The sequence below is a fragment of the Diadema setosum genome, chromosome 15 (genome assembly GCF_964275005.1).
Source record: "Diadema setosum chromosome 15, eeDiaSeto1, whole genome shotgun sequence".
Classification (NCBI taxonomy): Eukaryota; Metazoa; Echinodermata; class Echinoidea; order Diadematoida; family Diadematidae; genus Diadema; species Diadema setosum.
In genome coordinates this window covers 23,514,421-23,535,432 of record NC_092699.1, presented here as the reverse complement: position 1 = coordinate 23,535,432, position 21,012 = coordinate 23,514,421, and the positions used below count along the sequence as shown (strand labels likewise).

Here is a 21,012-nt window from a genome sequence, read left to right as displayed (position 1 = left end):
AGGCATCACCCAAGAAATGCCTCCACACACTTCATGCAGATTTCAAGCCATACATCTCACCAAAATTCATGAATTTTTTAGGGACTAACAAAGACAGATTTGCGTGGGTACTCACAATCGGCATGACTGCCAGGTGTGTTTTGAGCATGATGGTTTGAGGAAAAAAGGATGAATTTATCAAATCGTGTATGGACATCCATTCTTCACAAAAGGGTTATACTATAAGCCTTCCCCATTCTCCAGGTTGTCTGTTTTGACAATGTAAAATAAAGTCAAATTCAGCCAGGATGGTGCTATGAAGAGATCCTTGGCATGTCACAGCAAAACATACCTAAAATGTTTGAATTCCTCTTAGAATTGTATGCTCTTTCATATTTCATAAGAGGTTTCTCATAATCTCAAGAAATCATCAAAAAACACTGAAAACCTAAAGCTTCATCTCAACCTAATCTGAACCATCCCTTTAAGGCCAGCTCCTACTGACTACACAATTACAGGAATGTGGGCTGATAATATGATTAGCTTTTTACATCGAGGTCCGGTGAGTGCGAACATTTGGCTGTTTGCAATCAAATCAGTGCTTGGTGGTACTAAAGATAGCCTTCGGAATATCCACACACAGTTGCTTCCTCACTTCAAATGTGCAAGATCGACTTGGCCCATTGGCACACAATATACACTGTACAACATACATTATCTTTGAAATATCTCTTTCTTGAGATCTTTTGGCTGCACTTTCTTAAATTTTTTGATTGAAATTAATAAATCAGGTATCAGTCAATCAGAATCAAGTATTCAGAGACTATGTTTGATTTTCTGACTTTTAAGTTTGATCTCAACTTTTATGCAACAGGGCCCAGGACAGATGCCCTATGATCTACTACAGGAAATTTGCATTTACTATTACTTTTTTTTTTCCTTTTTTTTTATATTTCAGCTGAATGCAAATCTCACTCAATTGGGCAGATTTAGCACGAGAGCAGTTCCAGTGATGGTAACATTAAAACATCAATCCTTTCATCGAATGTCCACCACAGCCTAGGGCTGAGGAAACACTGTATGAACATAGGTACCCAGGAGGAAGTTGAATATTGTTGTGGTTGGAAGAAACATTATGTACACAAGAACGAGGGAGGCCTGGCTGGAATGATTCCCTGGGAAGGGAGGTCCATTCACATCCATGATTTATCAGGGTTTTTTTATCACTATGTAAAAATCAAATTCATTCACTGCCAATCACAACTGGCCCAAAGAAATAATTTGGCTGCCAGCTCAGTACTTTAAATCTCTGAAACCATGCATGCCTAAATATTGATCAACACGTAACTTTCCTGCACCCTCATCCTGGACCTACACATACCTATAGTGCATGGTGACTTGCATCATGGGATTCAAAATCTCATGTCTTATATTGTTTTGTTTTGCATGCTGTTAACACATTATGCAAGGCAAATTGCATCAAGATGGCCTCATTTTTGCATTATGATGAAGATCGCAATAGTATGTGATTTTCATGTGTCTTTGCACAAGAATGATTCACAATTATTTTGGTTTTCACCCTGCATTGCAAAAACAAATTTTTAAAAAGAGTTAATTTTGGGTGTGTTTTAATGTAACTTGATAAGAATTCTAATTTCCTTGACACCAATTTTTTTTTTTACGGAGCTCCAAAAAATTGGAAAGCAGCTATGCAAACATTTTTATTTTTTTTTGTTATGTGTGCAAAGTCTAAAGCAAAATGGAAGTTTTTTTTTCCAGTCAAGGTGTAATGAAATCCTAGATTCGTTGAAATACGTAGACAAAGCCTTCTTTTGAACAGAAAATCACTGTCCCTTTGTAGAAAGTGTACAATGGTACACATGTCTCTGTTTCAGTGACTGGAGAAATATATTTTCATGAGCTTTGAAGATCATGTGTTAGAAAAATGCTACAGAAAAACAAATCACCCCTATCATCATTGTATACCTCTCTAACACAAGAAGAGTTGTTGGTTTTAATATTGCATCTTCCTTCTACCATGGTCATACAGTAGGGTGCCTTTAGGCAGCATGTCATTTTACCCTAGAATGAACTCCAACATGTCTCGCTTTCTCTATTTTAATTTGCCACTGCATGCACACCTTAAACAAACATTGTGCTATCTCGCCCACAATTTGCTGAATGAAATTCAGTCAAATCATCCACTCATTTGTTAATCTTATAGCGGTAGCGCAAAGTGCACTGTCACCGTGACAAATATGTGTCCAAGGTCTGTCCTGTTTGACTCCAACCACATGGCATTGGCAATACTAAAAAAAAGCATCCTATCATATATAAATCTCTTGTTAAAGTCATGAATCTGGTTAATGTACCTTAAGCCCATAAATATCATACCGATGTGCTCAAATTGAAAAGATAATGAAAACACAAGCGTAATTGCCAGTAAGAATCTGTCAATCAAAAAATAGAAAATACATTCATGAAAAACCATATCATTTCCTTCTGTACGAAGAGTGCTTGCCATTCAAAATTCTATGTGAATGTTTATCAAAGAAAATTTACGGAATTACCAAATCACATTATCTAGGATTTATTTTCTGTCACTTTGGTTGATAATTTCAAAACAGCCTGACTAAGATTATAACATTTCATGTTTAAATTGTAAAAGTACGGTAATCAGGAAGATACATTTGTAATTGTGGCAAACTTACAACTTAAGTGTATGCCAGGTGTCATTTTAGGATAGAAGTACTAAAATTCCAGGACCAGTCAGGCTTACGGTTAAGTTTCCTTATTTTTTATTTTTTTTTATTTTTTTTTTATTTATTTATTTATTTTTATTTATTTATTTATTTATTTTTTTTTTTTTTGGGGGGGGGGAAGGTTGGTTTATTTTTCATACAAATACACTTTCAACAACATTTTATTTCGTAATCCCAGTTGTAACTTCTATTTACAGCTCATCCTTTCTGTGGACATCAGGTAACAAACACAGCACAAATTACCTAAGGACAGGGCAGTTTTGTTTTGTTTTTTTATCAAGAAAATGACTACACAATATGATAGAGAGTTTTGTATAATTGCGTAGTTATTCATACATTAAACATGTGTAATGTACATGTTACACACTGCACATAATGTAGTAGTCTAATACAAAAATTGACTGGGCTAAGGCTTGTTTAAAAATGACTGCCTCTACTAAGTACACAAAAATCTTGCTTACAAACGATTCCTGGTTCACTAGAGTGACTTCATACACTGATAAATGAAAAATGTGAGAACTGTTCACGGAGTAATGGCAGTATTTTAACCTTTCATTCATCTGGCTGCACACACAAACAGAAGCTGCTTGCATACAGGAATTTCAAAACATTTCCTTTGTTTGATCACAGACTATGTACAGGGTATTGAACAGGGACACAAATAAAAGCAAACAGGATGTACAAGTGTAGTAGCCGAGGTGTGCAATTTACTCAAAATTGCTTCCTCATTCAGCAACTTTTACAAACTTGGAACAAGAAAACTTTGTGGGTTTTTTTTTGCACTGTCCTGAATTTACTACCTGCAAGAGTTCTCTGAAAGTGCATTTTGTGACTGATGCATAAAGATATTATATCTCACAGAAGACCACTTCAAAAGGATCCAACCCTGTACAAACTTTTGTGAACAAAATGCCACTATAACTGAACAAATAAAGTATATTTGAATATCAGATAAGACTTTGGAGGCCTGAATTTTTACTTCATTATCACAAAAATTTCATTATAACTGCACAGTGTTTGTCATAACCAAAGTACCCTGTACAACATACCGTGTAATGTAGCTATTAAATGGAAACACTACCAAGCTAATTTGTTCAGGTGTGAACTTTATAATCTTTGCTTGTGCATGGCAAATTCTTCCTTGACTTTTATCATGCCACCAGACACAAAACAAAAAGTAAATGCTCATGATTATAAAATTAGGATAATTTTGATGTTTAGTATGTTTACACTGCTTACATCCGCATGATGCCGACATGCTCCACAAAACAAAACACTGTAGGTCAACTTTTTCCAGCGAGTGTGCCCTAGATGAGATCTATGCAATATTATGAGTTTGAAGTGATGTGGATTACCTGTACAATGTATGTCAGTGTGTCTGTGCGTTTTCAATTCCAATGGGACGAAGTATATATTATCAATTTTACAAATTCATTTGTACAGATGGAGACAAATTGAAGAAAACTTATACCGCATGTATACACTTTTGTATCTATAGTAAATTCCAAGTAGATTTCATGTGCATTTCATTTCTACGCAAGTTACTGTAAATTGTCCAATAAAAATTGATGTTTCATGACATAAACGTGATCAAAGCTAAAGTTGCTTTGCATCACTTATATTTTTCCTCATGAAACCAGAAAAGTTGGTATTTGAGTTTGATTCGCGTTGATTTCAATATTTCCTTTTGCTATTGTCAAAGGACACAAATTCTCTACAGTATGTACTATGAATAACTCAGTCAATGAAGTATTTAAAGGGGACCTCCGGGTGATTTTCAGACTTTTACATTTGAACAACTATAAATCAGCTAAACTGAGTACAGAGTTTCAGAAATTATAGTGATTGGGATGAGGAATGAGAATGTTTTCAAAATTTATGGCAAAGTGCAATGAACAAGGATGACGACATGGCAGCCTCACCATAATAATGCATGAGTCGGGGCTCACGGAAGCAGAACAAAAGAAGAAGGCATGCATACATTCTTCACAGGTGAACTTCTTGAGCAAGTGGTCTTGTAATGGAATTGCACTGCTACATTTCTGAAATATATAATGAGGCTCTGATGTCATCAACACTGTTCAGTGTAATTTGTTTAAGATTTTCAATTTATTGGTTTCTCTGCTCAAGGACCACAACAAATTCCACGAATCTATACATGGAGTTGTTGATTTATGTACTACATGTACATGATGTGAAATTATGAAAATCGTCGGGAATGGCCCTTTAAGCCAAGTTGTCATGCTGCACACACACACACACACACACACAAAAAAAAAACCAAACAACAATTTTCCCAAGGAATGTGCCCATGATGGTTACATTTTGCACACAAAGATTAAGAAATACCTGCAGCAAAGAATACCAATAAAAACAAAATGCAGCAGTGCTAGTCGTAGCTTCTGAGAAAAATAAATCTGACAAACACTGTACAATTGTATCTCACCCATAAGTGTCGTGCACAAATATATCTTCATTGTATTTTACAACTGGCCCAGCATTTGCAAGTACGCCAAAATAATGCATTTTTTCTCTCTCTTTTCTCTGAGCCTATATCACTTCAAAACCCATCATCATTACGTGAAATAGACTGCACCATCGTCTGTAGAACTAGTATACCATCATGTTTATTTTGTATCTGGACTCAAGAAAGTTCAGTAGCACTAGGGGCACACCTAGACAATGCTTTACAAAAATCAGCAACAAGGACAAGGCAATCAGATCCACGTACAAATCAAGAAACTCCTTTTCACAGCATGCCATACAAAAGAACAAACAGGAACCACTCAGCCAAGACAACGCATTGTTACCATTGAGTACCATACTGCATGATTGTCTACAGGGGCAGGAATAGAAACTTTGTATTCAATGCGGGAAGACTGTAGCCTGCACATTCCATTTGAGGGTAACTATTTGATTTTGGTGATTTCCCTTCCTCCTCACTTGTTCATTCCTCTCTCCTTCTTTTCTTCCTGTAAAGAGTGCAGATCTTTCAACAAGGAAGTGGTTAAAAAATCTGCAGTGATGCTATGCTTGGAAATGTGAGCTGCATACTAAATGCACCATGACCATTCTGCTTACTCATAGCCAAAACCATAGAATGAATTTTTCATGACAGCTACAGTGTATATCACATATAATGTGAAGATCTGCATTGTAGGAAAAAATGTTTTGCATAATTTATAATACACACACACACACACACAAAAAAAAACAGGATTGCACAGTTGTTGCTACACTATAAAAAAATGCTTGATAATTTTACAAATTTACCACTGCTTACAAAAATGAAGTTTGCAGAATAGTCTTTCAATCATGTAATTCAACATGCATACATTGTATTTCTTCCTTTGAAAATGTTACACCTCGTAGTACAACATTGCAGATGTTTTTGCCACATTTCTATGACAAATTTGCTCTCAGCCAATCAGATGCAAGGATTTCAGTAGCTTGTCACATCTATGACAACTTGTTACTGATGACAAGTTTTATGAAACGGGCCCCTGATCACACATTTCAACTGCTTGCCTGTCAAAGCATACAGGAGCACTGAAGTAAAATGGCTTACCGGTAGTCATTTTTTTCCAGCGCCTGAAATTATGTGTTTATTCAGAGTGCTATAGGAACTCATATAGGCTAGTACTAACTATACACAGCCCTGTCGCTGTACACAAGTGTAAGTCGCGACAGGGCTGTACGGTGTGGACACTCCGTAATCTCTGTATTCCGGGGCGCCGACGCGATTTTGAATTTACTGCACCATATTTGTTACTAAGACTACATAAGGTGAAAACTTTATCTATTTACCGTTTTCAGCTTTTGATATTGATATACTCATTTTATAACTTACCAAAAATTGCACCTTTTTTAATCCTGTACGCTGCAGAAATCGTAGAAATTGCAGAAATAATTTGAAATGTCGGCGCAGCACTGGGCAAAGTCAAGAGGGCGCTGTCGACTTCGCGGGCGTACAAACTCTAGCAGCGCAATTTGCATCCAAAGCTGGGAAAGGTTTATTTTGAATGGCCGCGCGATGATCACAGCATTCCGGGTTAAGATTGGACTTTTTGCTCAGTGTATGTTGCGTGAGGGTTCACTATGAACTGAAATACCATGCTCATAGTCCAAGTATCTCAATTCACGTGAGTGATTCGTAAAATTTGTGAAAAGAATGTAGAAATTTTCAATAGTTTTGTTGTTGTGTGGCCGTGTTCGAGGGGTTTAGTAGATATGTGTATGGGGTTCCGTAGATATGTGTATCACACACCGTCAGACCCCGTGCTAGCTTAGCGCACGGGGTCTGGTCGGGCTAGGCTAGTACTACACGTAGCATGACTAAGCAAATCTGAAGTGAGCCCATTATGTGAACCATTCCCTAATACAAAAAAAAAAGGGGGGGGGGGGTATTGTCATGCCCTTTAAATTGTGCAAAATAATCATCTTTTCAGGAACATTTCAAGGCCCGCTCTGTGTTAATACTTGGAACTCAAGTTGATTCAAGCGGTCAGCAGCCAGGGACACATATAATCCCCCCATAAAGAAGAGAATCACATACGGTACTTTAATTAGGTTTGGTTTCAGACAACTTTGAGTCTATGCACACAAGTTGTTCTAATAACTTCGTGAAAACCTTCAAAAGAAAGTGTCACTGTACAACTAGGGTGGTGATATGGTTCAGTCAGTGGGGCATCTGCCTCCAGATTAACGGGTACCAAGTTCGATTCCTGTTTCTCACTGAATAATGCTGTGTATACAGTGTATTACCTATAGCATTCCGTCCCCTCTAGTAAGAGGCAAAACATTCTGTCCCTCAGATAGGACAGTAAATAGAGGACCCCTGTGAGAGTTTAAAGATAATATAAAGTTGTGGTACCTCAAAAGTTTCCCTGAATTTCCTTGTCTTAGTTTGTGTTTCAGGTTAAAGTACCTTTCATATAACTAACACTGTGAGACTTACTCGCCCCAAAGTGCTTGCATGTCTTAGTAATCAGGCAATAATGGTTTGGTACCAGAGCCGCCGCCATACGGCGACGAGGTAGTACATGTATTGTACGAAACCATTATTGCATGACAACTGCGACCAGTTGCATGATTACTAAGACATGAGAGCACTTTGGGGCGAGTAAGTCTCACAGTGTTAGTTATATGAAAGGTACTTTAACCTAAAACACAAACTAAGAGTAAGACAAGGAAATTCAGGGAAACTTTTGAGGTACCAAAACTTTATATTATCTTTAAAAGCCATGATTCACACATGTAAAAGATCCCACTTCATTCATTCACTGGGGTCCTCTATTTACTGTCCTATCTGAGGGACAGAATGTTCTGCAAAAAGATCTCCTGCAGCTGTCATCCTGGTCTACTACATGGCAAATGAAGTTTAATGTTGAAAAATGTGCTGTCCTCTCCATCACACGTAAACGCACTCCTCACACCTACACGTACCGTCTTGGCAAAGATGTAATACCTAGGGCCAAAGAATACAAATACCTAGGAGTGACAGTGACTACAGACCTGCGATGGAATCAGCATTGCCAGAACATCAGGAATAAGGCAAGTCGCACACTTGGCCTCGTTCGCAGAACTCTGTCACCATGCTCTAAAGAGGTTAAATCCAGAGCCTACACAGCGTTAGTCCGTCCTCAACTGGAGTACGCTTCAGAGGCATGGAACCCTCACACTGTCACAGCCGTTAACTTACTCGAGCAGGTAGAAAGATCAGCGGCTCGGTTCGTTTACTGTGACTACAGGAGAACAACATCCTCCTCAACCTTGGTTTCAGGCCTAGGATGGGACAGCCTCCATTCTCGCCGGCTCCTCTCTCAGTGCTCTCTCTTCCATCGATTACATCATCAACTCGTTTGCATGCCTTTTCCTCACGGAATCATACCAGCAACCTACTTCGGAAGACATGACCACCCAGCCAAATATGTCATACCCAAAGCTACAATAGACGCATTCAAATTTGCAACTTTCCCAAGGTCAATTCGACTGTGGAATAATTTACCAGGATCTGTGGTACTCACTCCAAACCCAGCCACGTTCAGAGAGGTTGCACTGCCCTTCATCAACAAGATGCAACCTCCTGCTGGGTCCCACATGCTGCAAAAAGGGACCAATGTTTTTACTTGCACAGACACTCTCACTTTTATTGTACATAAGAGAGACACACACAACCTTGTCACTTTGGCACCTCCATTGGCACATGACACGATTTGCATCCCGGTATAGCTTCCTTGGAGCTGCGAATGGGATTACTGCAACAAGTAACAAGTAACTGCAAAAAGGAGGGTGCTAACCTGCTGAAGTGGAACCCCTACCTACATACCCACATACACACACACACACACACACACACAAAAACAGTAGGGTTGGACCTACTACTAATCGACCGCCTAATGTTTATTTGCTTGATAGGAATATTTAACACTGAAATTCACGTAAAAAACTTGACCTACGTGATTGAGAAAATCCAGCTCTATCAAATGCCGTTGTTCCCTTTTCGATTCGAAGTTTCAGTGCAAAAATATCGCCGACGAACTTGCGTGGCCTCGTTTCAGCTCCCCGCGGTAAATCGCATTTTTAGGATCGACTGCTGATTTTGCATTGACAATGCACGTAAACCGAGTTGTATTGAACACCGTGTTGTACGAAGCTTTTTAGAAGCCTTTTAGAAACTTCCATAGACATTACATTGTGCTGTCATTACGATTCGGTGAAAATATTCATTCGAAATTTTGTCCTTGATTGAAACCATTAATGAACAGTGAATTATCGCGTTTTCCCACACCATCCTAATCTACATTCAAAGCCAATCCATTTTTATGTGCTTTGCGCGCAGAGAAGTGCGTACTACATGTAAGTGTTCAGTGCGCGAATTATACGCGGTCGGTTTCAATAAGGGTGGTCGATATGTAGTAGGGCTACCATACCGTATCTGATGCCCACCCCTATGGCCCCTCGTGGTTCGCCGTAAGTGACTAGCAAAAGTCAGAACTCTTCATATATCATATGGAAGACCATGAAGCTCATGGGAAGACACTGCTTTGCACACTGTAGTCTGTGTGTGGACTGTACAATGCATAACTAATGTCTGTGTGTGACTGTGATGCATTGCCATTGACATAAATTTATCCTCATTCCTCATTCCTGATCCTGCATTCATCCCAACTGCCTAAAACTAGCATGCTTTGCAATTCATTGCAGCTGTTCTCTTTCTAATTTTATTATTATTATATCCTTCTAACTTTGGGCAGGTCGGACAGTGGTCTGGTTCTTATGTTCAATGTCGAAAGACATCGATATGGATAGATCATGATAGTCAAAGAGCCTGAATGGAGAACCCCGGCCGCGGCCCAGGGTCCAGCATGGAAAGCCGGGCCGGGTGAGCTACACATGTGTCGTATGAGGAGCTAGGGCAGGGCTGGGCATCCACGGAAGCGCCGTTCCGTACAGCAACCGCAGGTATTATTGTACCTTCTATGTACTTGCACCTGGGCCCTGTTTCATAAAGCTGTTCGTAAAGTTACGAACAACTTACGAGCGACTGGTGATCAGTTGTGATGTGCTATACACTATTATACTTATCAGAACTTCCATAATTCAGCATAAGAACTGATCACCAGTCGCTCGTAAGTTGTTCGTAACTTTACGAACAGCTTTATGAAACACCCCCCTGCACGGGTGTTAGTCCAAAGGATCTAGAGAGCAAAATATCAGCTAAATGATAAAATTTTACGAAAGGAAAACAAAACATGTGCTAAGGCAATTATTAATACGAATGAACAAGAGACGGAAAGCTTACACTGGTTCAGCCATGGTGAAGGTAATTTTCTTCGTTGTTTGTCCGCGGAGAGAAGGCAGAAGTTAGCTTGCTTCGGAAAGGGCTTGCTGTAATGGCACACACACACGTACACACACAGAGCTAGCTAGCCTCACGTGTTGCAAATGCAGTAGGTTGACACCGGAACTTCACATGTGCGTGAATTCCTGGGACTGTAATGGGAGGGGTGGTTCGATCCACTGTGCATGCACTATGCTGATTGCGCTCACGTCCAATCAGCTGTTTCAGGCTGGCCGCCTATGATCATTCCACGGTCATGAGATACATTACACTTCTGAAAACTTTCCCTGGGGAAAAATGAACTACGCTGTACATTGTATTGGATTAAGACTATCATATATCATCTACAATAGAAAAATATGACTTTTATTTGAAAATAATTCGATTGAAGCTTCTTTCTAACACCAGAAATATTTTATGAGGTAGTCCTATTAGAAGCATCTACTGAGTATTTGATTCATAGGCCTATATTTATTTAATAAGTTTAAAAAAAAAAAAAAGAAGAAGAAGAAGAAGAAGAAGAAAAAAAATTGCCTTCAGCCAGCATAGTGAGAAACAAATATACCAAATGAAAAGAAGTCAGGACATTTCATAACTTTCTAGACTTATGTCCGATTTTGGTGAAATTCTCTGCTATTTTGTTCGTCTAATCTTTCTTGAAGTGATCAAAGCCAATTGATGAGTTATTGTGCTTTGATCGATTTATCCTAATAACGTTTGAGTCAATGCAGTGGTTGCTTATATCAGAGCTATATAGCCTATAACCTGAGTATAGGTATACGAGCTATACTCTATTACTGTACAATAACCATTAAGGCAATTTTCCACATTGCGAGGTCCTATCTATCTCTCGATGACTTTAGGTGTTTTTTTTTTCCTTTGTTTCTATATGACTTGCTTTGTTTTACAACCAATAATGCTCTTCCTACAAAAGAATATTTTAGCGGGTTGTCGTTTTGTTTAAGTTTGCACTCAAGCTATATAGGGCCTACAAGCCATTTTTTTATCATTATTGATATCAGAAAAAAAAATAGGCTACAAAGAAACGAAGAACAAAGTGCAGAGAGATAGCTGAATCGAGATACAAGCACACAAAAAAAGTAAAAGAAAATGAAAATATAGAAAATGCAGAAAACCAGCAAGGGAAAAGGGATGAGGAAGAGAGAAATGAGAGATGTGTTCAGTAAAAGAAAGCAAAAAAAGAATAGATTCCATTTAATTACAATCAAGACCAATTTCAACAAAGGGTTTTGAAGAAAAAAAAAATCGAATAAGCCGAGAGAGCGCCTTTACGTCTACACTCCAGTGGAAAAAAAAAAAAACAAAACTATGCACGGCAAATAATGACATCAAAATTTATACATGACTACTACACTGTTATAGAAAAAAATATATATATATTGGTTTGAAATTGTAGGCCCTTAGAAGGCTGAAGAGTGCAGAAGTTCACAATTTGTGGTATTTATAATTATGGTTGCATGGCCATATAGTATGAAACATGCGGACGATGATGTCGAAGGTGATGATTGCCATATAGTTAATAATGATCATATTCATCATACAGCATATTGTATAAAATGTTTCCAGGTACAACTCGTACATGTATTGAACGTGATAAACAGTCACACTACAGGAAGTTAAAGATGTGATAATGAATACATTTATTTTTTTTTTTTATAACACTGCATCATAGCATAGAATTTGTTAGATTTATCAGCAAATTCTTCACATTAGTACAGTGCAATTACAATTTAAACGGATACGTCTCGAGCCTATTGTCAACGTTTTAACAAGCTATAGGACTCTCGATTGCCAAAAGGAAGGTTATTCCACAGTTTTATCTGTCTATAGGACATGGTGTTTTTCAGAAAATATAAAATGTTCATTATGAGAATGCAGGGAATTTGTCTTCTGATATATGGCATGAAAATCAGATGACACTATAATGTGCGGCGTTATGTCTCATAAATTATTTCAATAAAAAAAGACATATAATTCGATTGATGAAAGATGAAGTGAATGTATAAATCATTTGCCAGGTGACATGTATTGCTTATGACACGAAAGGAATATGATCATTTTCTTCGTATACCTATTAATCATTCTAGAGAATACGCTGGCGTGAAAAGGGCATGCCAGAGCAAGCATAGTCACTGATAGCGGACACGAAGTCTGAAGAAACACCATGACACGAGCCTGTAGGTGGCGCTGTGTCATGTCTCAACCTGATCACCATTGAATATCTGACTGCTTCATTTCCCCCCCCCCCCCATCTATTATCTCGGTTCAAAGTATTCATTACCGACATTTTATCCCTTCATCTATTAATTAGAGACATGAATTCATTAGAGACCCTGTGTTTATCGATTATACCCCGGCCCCTACGGCCCTACCTAATTGCAAAAGAAAAAAAAGAAGGAAATGGCACACTAGCCTAATTCTTAAAGTATCATTTTTTTTTAACATCTTAATCTTTAGATCTATTGTAAAATGTGTTTGTTTGTGGTTTTTTTTTTCACTAAAAATGTTTTCATAATATATGGGCTGTCATGCCTGATATGATCTAGTCTGAGTTTGATGTTAATTTTGGTCAATTTATGTCTTGAAAAATATAAAAAACAACATTTTTTCCTTTAGAAATTGTATAAAATTCATGATCTTAAAACACTTTTAAATACCACCAAATGCCACCAAAAAAGCATCTAAATTTTTAAATTTTCCTGGGGGAGCATGCTCCCAGACCCCCCCCCCCCCCCCCAAGAGGCGCTTGCGCTTGCCAAAAAGATAACTTCTCACCCTTTGGACCCCCCCCCCCCTTTTTTTTAAAAAAAACCTGGATCCGCCCTTGACATCAATATCATTGCGCATGTACCACAAGACGAAAGCTATTGCTTTTAGTACCATACAGACATTATACGGTTATGTGCATGGACATTCATCACTCGTTAATTAATTCATGTACCTATTTCTGTCAAATGCCTGTAATCCATTCTAAAACGAGTGCTTTTTATGTCCTTAATAAGTGACAAATAAAGTTAGAAAACGAGTGATTTTTATGTCCTTAATAAATGATAAAATAAAGTTATTGTTGTTGTTATATGTGCGTGTTTGTGTGCTGTGTACTGAGAAGCTTCGGTGGAGTAATAATTTTTATCAAGCTTTACATAGCTAGACATTAGGTACAGTAATGCAAGTGATTCTTGCAATATTTTATCTTTTCCTCTTTTTACCTCCCTGCTTACTGAATATTAAGACCACTCTAGTTTAGATCTACTTCGAGGAATACATTGTATTGACAGTCTGCATCCTTTTCTGTCTATAATCTTAGGCGATGAAAAACCAAAAAGAAATAAAGAAGGTAGTAGCTGTCAAGGACTCTTAAAATATCTTAAACGTGCAGTTCAACAATGATAAGTATTAATCCTGAACAATATCCCAGTAAACGTATCTTTGGTCCCATAGAAATAAAGAAGTTGGTCACAAACGAGCTGACTTCCTTTTTGTTAATTCGAAATATAATTTAGATTAAAGCTGCTAAAAACAACGAAAATAAAAATGAAATACTGCATATATTCATCACAACCTCAAGAATATTCCTTGTAACGTAACATGTGAAGTATGGCTGGAAATGTTTCATTTTGCACTATGTGATAATAGATTTACTTTCAAATGTTTAAAATGTCACCTTAATCCTTTTTACGATCAAACTGTTCCATTCTTTCGCAATTACAAGGAGTAATGTCAATGGACTAGATCAACTACAATATTGCGAATGGACAAGACAGTTACTAGAATGAAAAGCACATTCTGGTGCTTTAAAAAGAAAGAAAGAAAGAAAATCAGTCAGGGCAAAATAGCCTACATACCGCCAGCACCATAAATGTTTGTTTAAAATAAGATGCCAAATAACAGCAACAACCATCACCCAATTTTTATTCATTATTCGCTGTAGTTACGTAGACATATTATTTTACTCTAGGCGTGCTTTGGTGTTGTTAGCACAGGCCAGAAGAGACGAGTAGAATGCTGCCATCTATTGGCCACTCGAGAGCCTACCTTCATCTGTTTCGCTCTCCTATGCAACATGCACAAGCTATACCCAGGGCTCACACCTGTGAATAAAATGGAATGTCTCAGACCGTTTCACAAATTCGTACCAAAGATACCAAAATAAATGAAGAAAAGAATTACTTAAAAATCAGTGATGCAGTTTGGCAAAAAGCTGAATAGCTGTAGATATTGAGTATGAATTCCTCTACAAACTGTATTTTGGTTGGAAGATGAAAGCTTTTCTCATGGAATTTGAGGTTGTTGTTGTTGTTTTAAAGAACGCAAGGAGAGAGAGAGAGAAAATGGGGCCCTATACAAATAATTTGCCCCAGACAGCACTTAACATAAAACAGACATTATAAATCTTATAGAGATATAAACAAGAATATCAAATATATACCAAGTCTCCACGAGGGAGCTCATATTGTCTCCACGAGGGAGCTCATAGTACATGTATCTCCACAAAGGAGCTCATTAAGTCTCCACGAGGGAGCTCATATTGTCTCGATATGGAATTTGAGGGGACTAATATTGGTGCATGTTCAGAAAATAGGTGATTTTTTGAGTGAAAACAACTCGTAGTCTGGCTTTGCGGACCCTTGGACAGAGTTTGAGCCGAGGAACCCGCCTTGGAAATTTGATAGATGAAGGGGTATATCTCACTTATCCAGGTAGTGAAGATGAAACACCTCATTTGTCCCAGCTATTTTACAGAATTTTTTGAATTTTGAAATTTAACACACGTCTCTATGGGGAATTATTTACCCGTTTGAGCCCTATAGCTGTCTCCATTGGTTGCTATTCTGACCCAACTTCGCTGTTACAACAACATTTGATAGGAGGAAAAAAGCTGTGCATTCTAAAGGTACTATATACTGATATTAGGTACAAGGAGCCCTTAGCTGCTCAGTGTCCGCTCAAGCTGAGCGCTAATATCCGGCAACTTTTTCCCCCTGTTTATTTGCTTAACATCAATTACTCATAGTCCTTTTGAAGTAGATGACAGATAAACATTATTGTAAGAAGGATGTATCGGGATCGCCTGTAACAGTCGAGCATGTTGCCTTCGGTATGTTACGTGGATAGATTAATGTCGTATATCTTCTGTCTGTTAATTAGTAATCTGTTTTATGTCCGTCGCCACGTAAGTCGAGGCTTCAACGATGATTAATCACTTTTTTGCTGTTGCTTTTGTCAGAATGATGTCGACAAGGTAGGAGAGGACGGGAGACTTTGAAGAGGTGGTTATAAATCAATCAACCAGGTACGGTATTACTAAATGATTCCGAGTAAACGCACTCACTGGCAAAAAAAAAAAAAAGTCAGGAAAAATCAAATTGTACAACGACACTAAATAATACTTTGTCTGTCCATGGTCTAGAATGATATTCTGAGTATTTCTTTCCATTGATGACATAATTATTGGCTATATGCATATCATCTCTGATAGGATTTATTCCTGCAAACCTATTATGATAAGTACTAGATAAGGAAATACTGTAAACAAGGAAGACAATGTAATGTAATGCATCGTGAGGGAACTGCATTATAACAAGTTCGCTTCCGAGCTGCATCTAAGTTTTTATTTCCAGTCTCTTATGAGTCTAGTGAAACAAGATGCGTTTCTATATGCGATGGTATGTTACATGAAATATACTATTATTCGGACGTTTGTATTTATGTATACAGTTTAGAAAGGCTGTCGTATCTTCAAGCTATATGCTTATTTGACGACAATCTTCTGCATTTACATTCCCAATACATGTGCCATAATTCAGTCTGATTTTGATTCACTATATCCCGAGTGGTTTCTAATTGACGTGTTCTTTTATTCTTTTCTTTAATCTGTACACGTATATCTCAGTTATGTTCGTATGTACACACTGTATGTCTTATTGTCTTGAAAATCAAAAGAAATGACTGTATTTCATTTGTAATATATATTCAATGCAGAAAATTCTCAATAAATTCATTTGAAATGAATTGAATTGAATTGAAAAAAATGAAAATAAAAAAGAATGTATGAATGAAAAGACATCACTATAATCATGAAATAATGTTTTAATAATCAGACTGATATCCTTTTCTCCCCCTTTATCATAATATCCGATGAAATGCCAAGAATATTAGTTTAACTTTTAACTGTTACCAAGGAAAGTGAAATGTCTTTGTTCTTTTCGAAAAATGAAATAAGATTTGAAATTGAAATTGAACAGTAAAACATTCGTCAGCAGTTAAGTAAACCTATAAAGTATACATGAATATACATCATTGCCGACAGTGAACAACCTTCACGCGCCAAGGAAGTGTCACTCGGGATCAATACTTTGACAGACAGCGTGCGATCCCATGTGACAGGGGGCTTGTTCGTTGATCTTCAGCCACTGGTAATCGTCACTTGGCTGTCAGTCGATTATGATTTAAATTTTGACTCTTTTTATGACCCTCTCTATATACACGTGAGGTTTATTTCGTTTAAGCGTTTTTAAGGTTCCGCGTCATCGCACAATGTGCCTTGATGATAATCGTCCCCTTACTGGTATCTCCTACTTAGTGAGACCAAACAATGGAGTAATTGATACATTCACACATATTAAGTGAGATGGTGGAAAGCGATAGTTTGCATATATTATTGATAATATTTACAAGGAAAATTGGGGAGGGACCAAAACGGTAAAAATAAATAATCGTAATCCAGAAGGTTGTAGTCCTCTCTCTCAAGCACGTGGAATTTCCCAAAGCTTGTTATTGATTCCTCATCATAATTATATTATGATTATCCCTGTATAGCATGTGTCATTAATTGTTTGATGTGATTGACCTATGGATTGCACAATATTCTTGGATCGCTATCTTAATTTCTGTTAATTGCAAATTTCAATAGTTTATTTTATTTATTTCCATCATCAAAAAGAAAAAAAAGGAAAAAGTTGACATGATCCAAAGTGATACATTTTTTTTCATTTCTCTTACACTCGTCTGATAAAGGTTTTTTTTTTAATACAATATAAAGTGTATACACGAATGATGTCGTAAAAAAGAAACAATGCACTTTGCCATGGCAACAAAAATAGTAAATAATCACAATGATGGAAGACAGTGTTCCACTAAAAAAGCCAAGCTTGTAAGACGGGGCTGGAACACTGGAACAAAGCAACAACAGCACCAATTTGTTATACCAATAAAACATATTCATTTTAAATTCTTCTATATACTGTTGTACATTTTACTCATTGATATAACGATGCTGATACTATGAACAATACACTAGGATTTTTAGAATGCAAACGTATAAACTATGTAACATATCACATTTGTGGCACAGACACTATGGGGCCAGGTATGCCAGGAAAATTGAACGGAAAGGAAGATATGCAATCGGCCACAAAAAAAAAAACAAAAACATAACGACGACAACAACAACAATAACACAAAACACAGAAATAACAGAACTTGAGGAAATGCACTCAAACAGATACTGGACAACGAAGAACGAGGAAAAAGGAGCAGGGAAGAATAGAGAAGGAAAAGGAGAGGGAAAAGGAGAGGGATGGAAAAGGTCTGTGGACACACTACAAAATCTCAAGGAAAAGTGAAACATAATGGGTTTTTTCATTGAACAGAATTAACTGGTATATTTAGAAAACAAATATTTTTTTAGTTTATACTTAAATGTAATTAACTTCACAGATTCTTTTAGATCATTATCTAAGCTATTCCAAAATCTGGGTCCAGTATAAACAAATGTATTTTGAGTGTGTACAGTTCTCACTAAGGGAAGATGAAATTCTTTAGATTGGGATAATTATGTATGTGGCTGTTACAGTGAAATAAAGAATAAAATATTTTGGGTAGATGGTTGCAGTTGTAATTAAACATAAATTGACCAAGTTGAAACAAATACAACTCTTTTATTTTCAGAATTTTATGTTCAAGGAACAGCTTGTCAGTATGTGCACGGATATGAAGGTTAAAAACAATTCTGAGCGCCATCTTTTGCAGAAGAAAAAGTTTATCTAGCAATGTCGAATATGTATTCCCCCAAGCAAGAATTCCGTAATTCAAGTACGGCAATACCAACTTGAATAAAGCGTAATCAAAGCCGAAGAAGGAAGATAGTATTTCAATTTATTCATTATGCCTATGTTATGTGCAATTACATTACAAATATTGTTTATGTGACACCTCCATGATAACTTATTATCAACACAAACACCTAAGAATTTAATAGACGAAACCTCTTCTAGGGGAGTAGTGTCAAATATAACATTACCTGGTAATCTATCTAAAGAATTACTGAAAAACATATACTTTGTCTTCTCAATATTCAGTGACAATTTATTTCCATATATCCATTGTGAGACATTCGTCAATTCATAATTCACTGTACTAATTAAAGTATTAGTGTCAGGGTGGGAATAAAATAGATTGGAATCATCGGCGAATAATATGAAAGAGAGTTTATCTGAAGATCTATAAAAATCATTAATATAAACTATAAATAACAGTGGGCCTAACAAACTTCCTTGTTTAATATGAATTTCATTCATATCAAATAGAGGCGTAGATCATACACACTTTTTAAAATAACATTTTTGTTCAAATTCATTTTGATGTCAGCATAGTTTTCACAATGCATGAAACGAATACAAATATTCATTTTGATCAACGTAATCAAGGTGTGACACACACACACACACACACACACACACACACACACACATATATATATATATATATATATATATATACATTACAATATCAACGAAAATGGTGATTCAATCAAAATACCATTTCAAGGTGTGATACTATACATACTACATCTTACAGAAAACCCCATTCGATTTGCCTCAGTGGTCACAGAGAAATCTGGATCTTTATTAAGTATGTCAGGAATCCCTTCTCTCCTAGTTTTGTCCATTGTGCTCACTCCTTTAAATGCCAAGTGCTAAACTTGGAAGAGCAGACCCATAATATGCTTTACAACGATCCGCATCTTCTACTTTGGCGTATCAGATCAACCAAACAACAACAACAACAACAACAACAGCACCAACAACTACAACACCAACACCAACAACAACTTATACAACAGCTTATACACCAACACCAACAACAACTTATACAACAACTTATACAACAACAACAACAACAACAAATTATATAACAACAACAACTTATACAACAACAACAGCAACATCAACATATACAACAACAAATTATACAGCAACAACAACTTTTACAACAACAAAAACTTATCCAACCTCTAGCCATGAGAACTCTTGGGAGTTACAATACGAACAAAAACAGTGATAGCAATAGCATTGACGAAATATTTGTACTAGTGTTGCACACTTTTTTGTATTGCATCAACATGAATAGATAATAACATAGTATGATAAAAAAAAACTCATACGAATTCAGCATGATTGTGAGATAAAAAACATATATAAGAGCACAGCTTATACCAATGGAGAGATGAGACATAAACGTTAAAATCAATGCAAACTTGTCAGTCATGATAGAACAATATTCAAAAGTCCACCCGATTTTACAAGTGGAAAAAAAAAAAATCATGCAGAATTTCACAACGACTTTTTCATAGTTACTTGAATCTGTCTCGAGTTTCGATGTCTTTTTATGTATGCGTCGACGATCTTTCTTATTCTAAACGTAATTTGCAATAGCAAAGAAAACCAATGAACAAATTATATTTTATTGTCATATTCTTTTTTTTTTTAATCTTCGCTTTACGCGCTCTACTTCTGCGCTCGATTTTTTTTAAACTGCACGTATTCTATACTCCCTTTGAGTATAGAAATAGACTGATGGAATATTATTTCATGCAATCTTCATAGATTTCTTTCATTTCTTGTTAAAGAATAATCTCCGTCGTATCTTTTTCCTGCTTAATAGGACACCAGGGTTGATTGAAACAATCGTCACTTCTATTTTCGACGCAATGTAACAAGGACAGCAATCAAAACTATCTTTTTTTTTTCTTTACACGTTCATCGTTTTAAATTTCCCTATGATCAAAGACGTGATCAAAAAGAGAACCAGTCATAATTCATATCAGCACATACCAATCTGCACGTTCCCCCTTTCTAAGAAACCACATTGCGGTGGTATTGAATGTCTCAAGGGTGATACACAGATCTTAAATCAATGACATTGCCAAATCCTTGACACCCTGGTGTGTGTGAGAGTGTTTGAGTGTGTGCCTCAATTTTTGTGACGTCTTAACTGGGCCGACAGTTTGACGTGTGGAATTGCGGGACAAAAGGGGGGGAAAAGTGTCGGAGCTGTTAATATTTCAGTGTGGCGTATCGCACTCAAACCGCGACGAATAGATGTATGGGAAGCCATAAATTTAAT

At 36.8% G+C, this 21,012-nt stretch overlaps 1 protein-coding gene across 1 annotated transcript in view; it reads right to left on the bottom strand.

The window, feature by feature from the left end:
• The window catches only part of LOC140239321 (6-phosphogluconate dehydrogenase, decarboxylating-like), a 35,644-nt gene extending 24,996 nt beyond the window's left edge, over nt 1-10,648 (bottom strand). Inside the window, exon 1 of the mRNA XM_072319191.1 lies at nt 10,546-10,648. Coding sequence (XP_072175292.1) covers nt 10,546-10,559 — 14 coding nt within the window. The 5' untranslated portion in view covers nt 10,560-10,648. The remainder of the gene's footprint in view (nt 1-10,545) is intronic.
• Nucleotides 10,649-21,012: the final 10,364 nt, after the last annotated feature.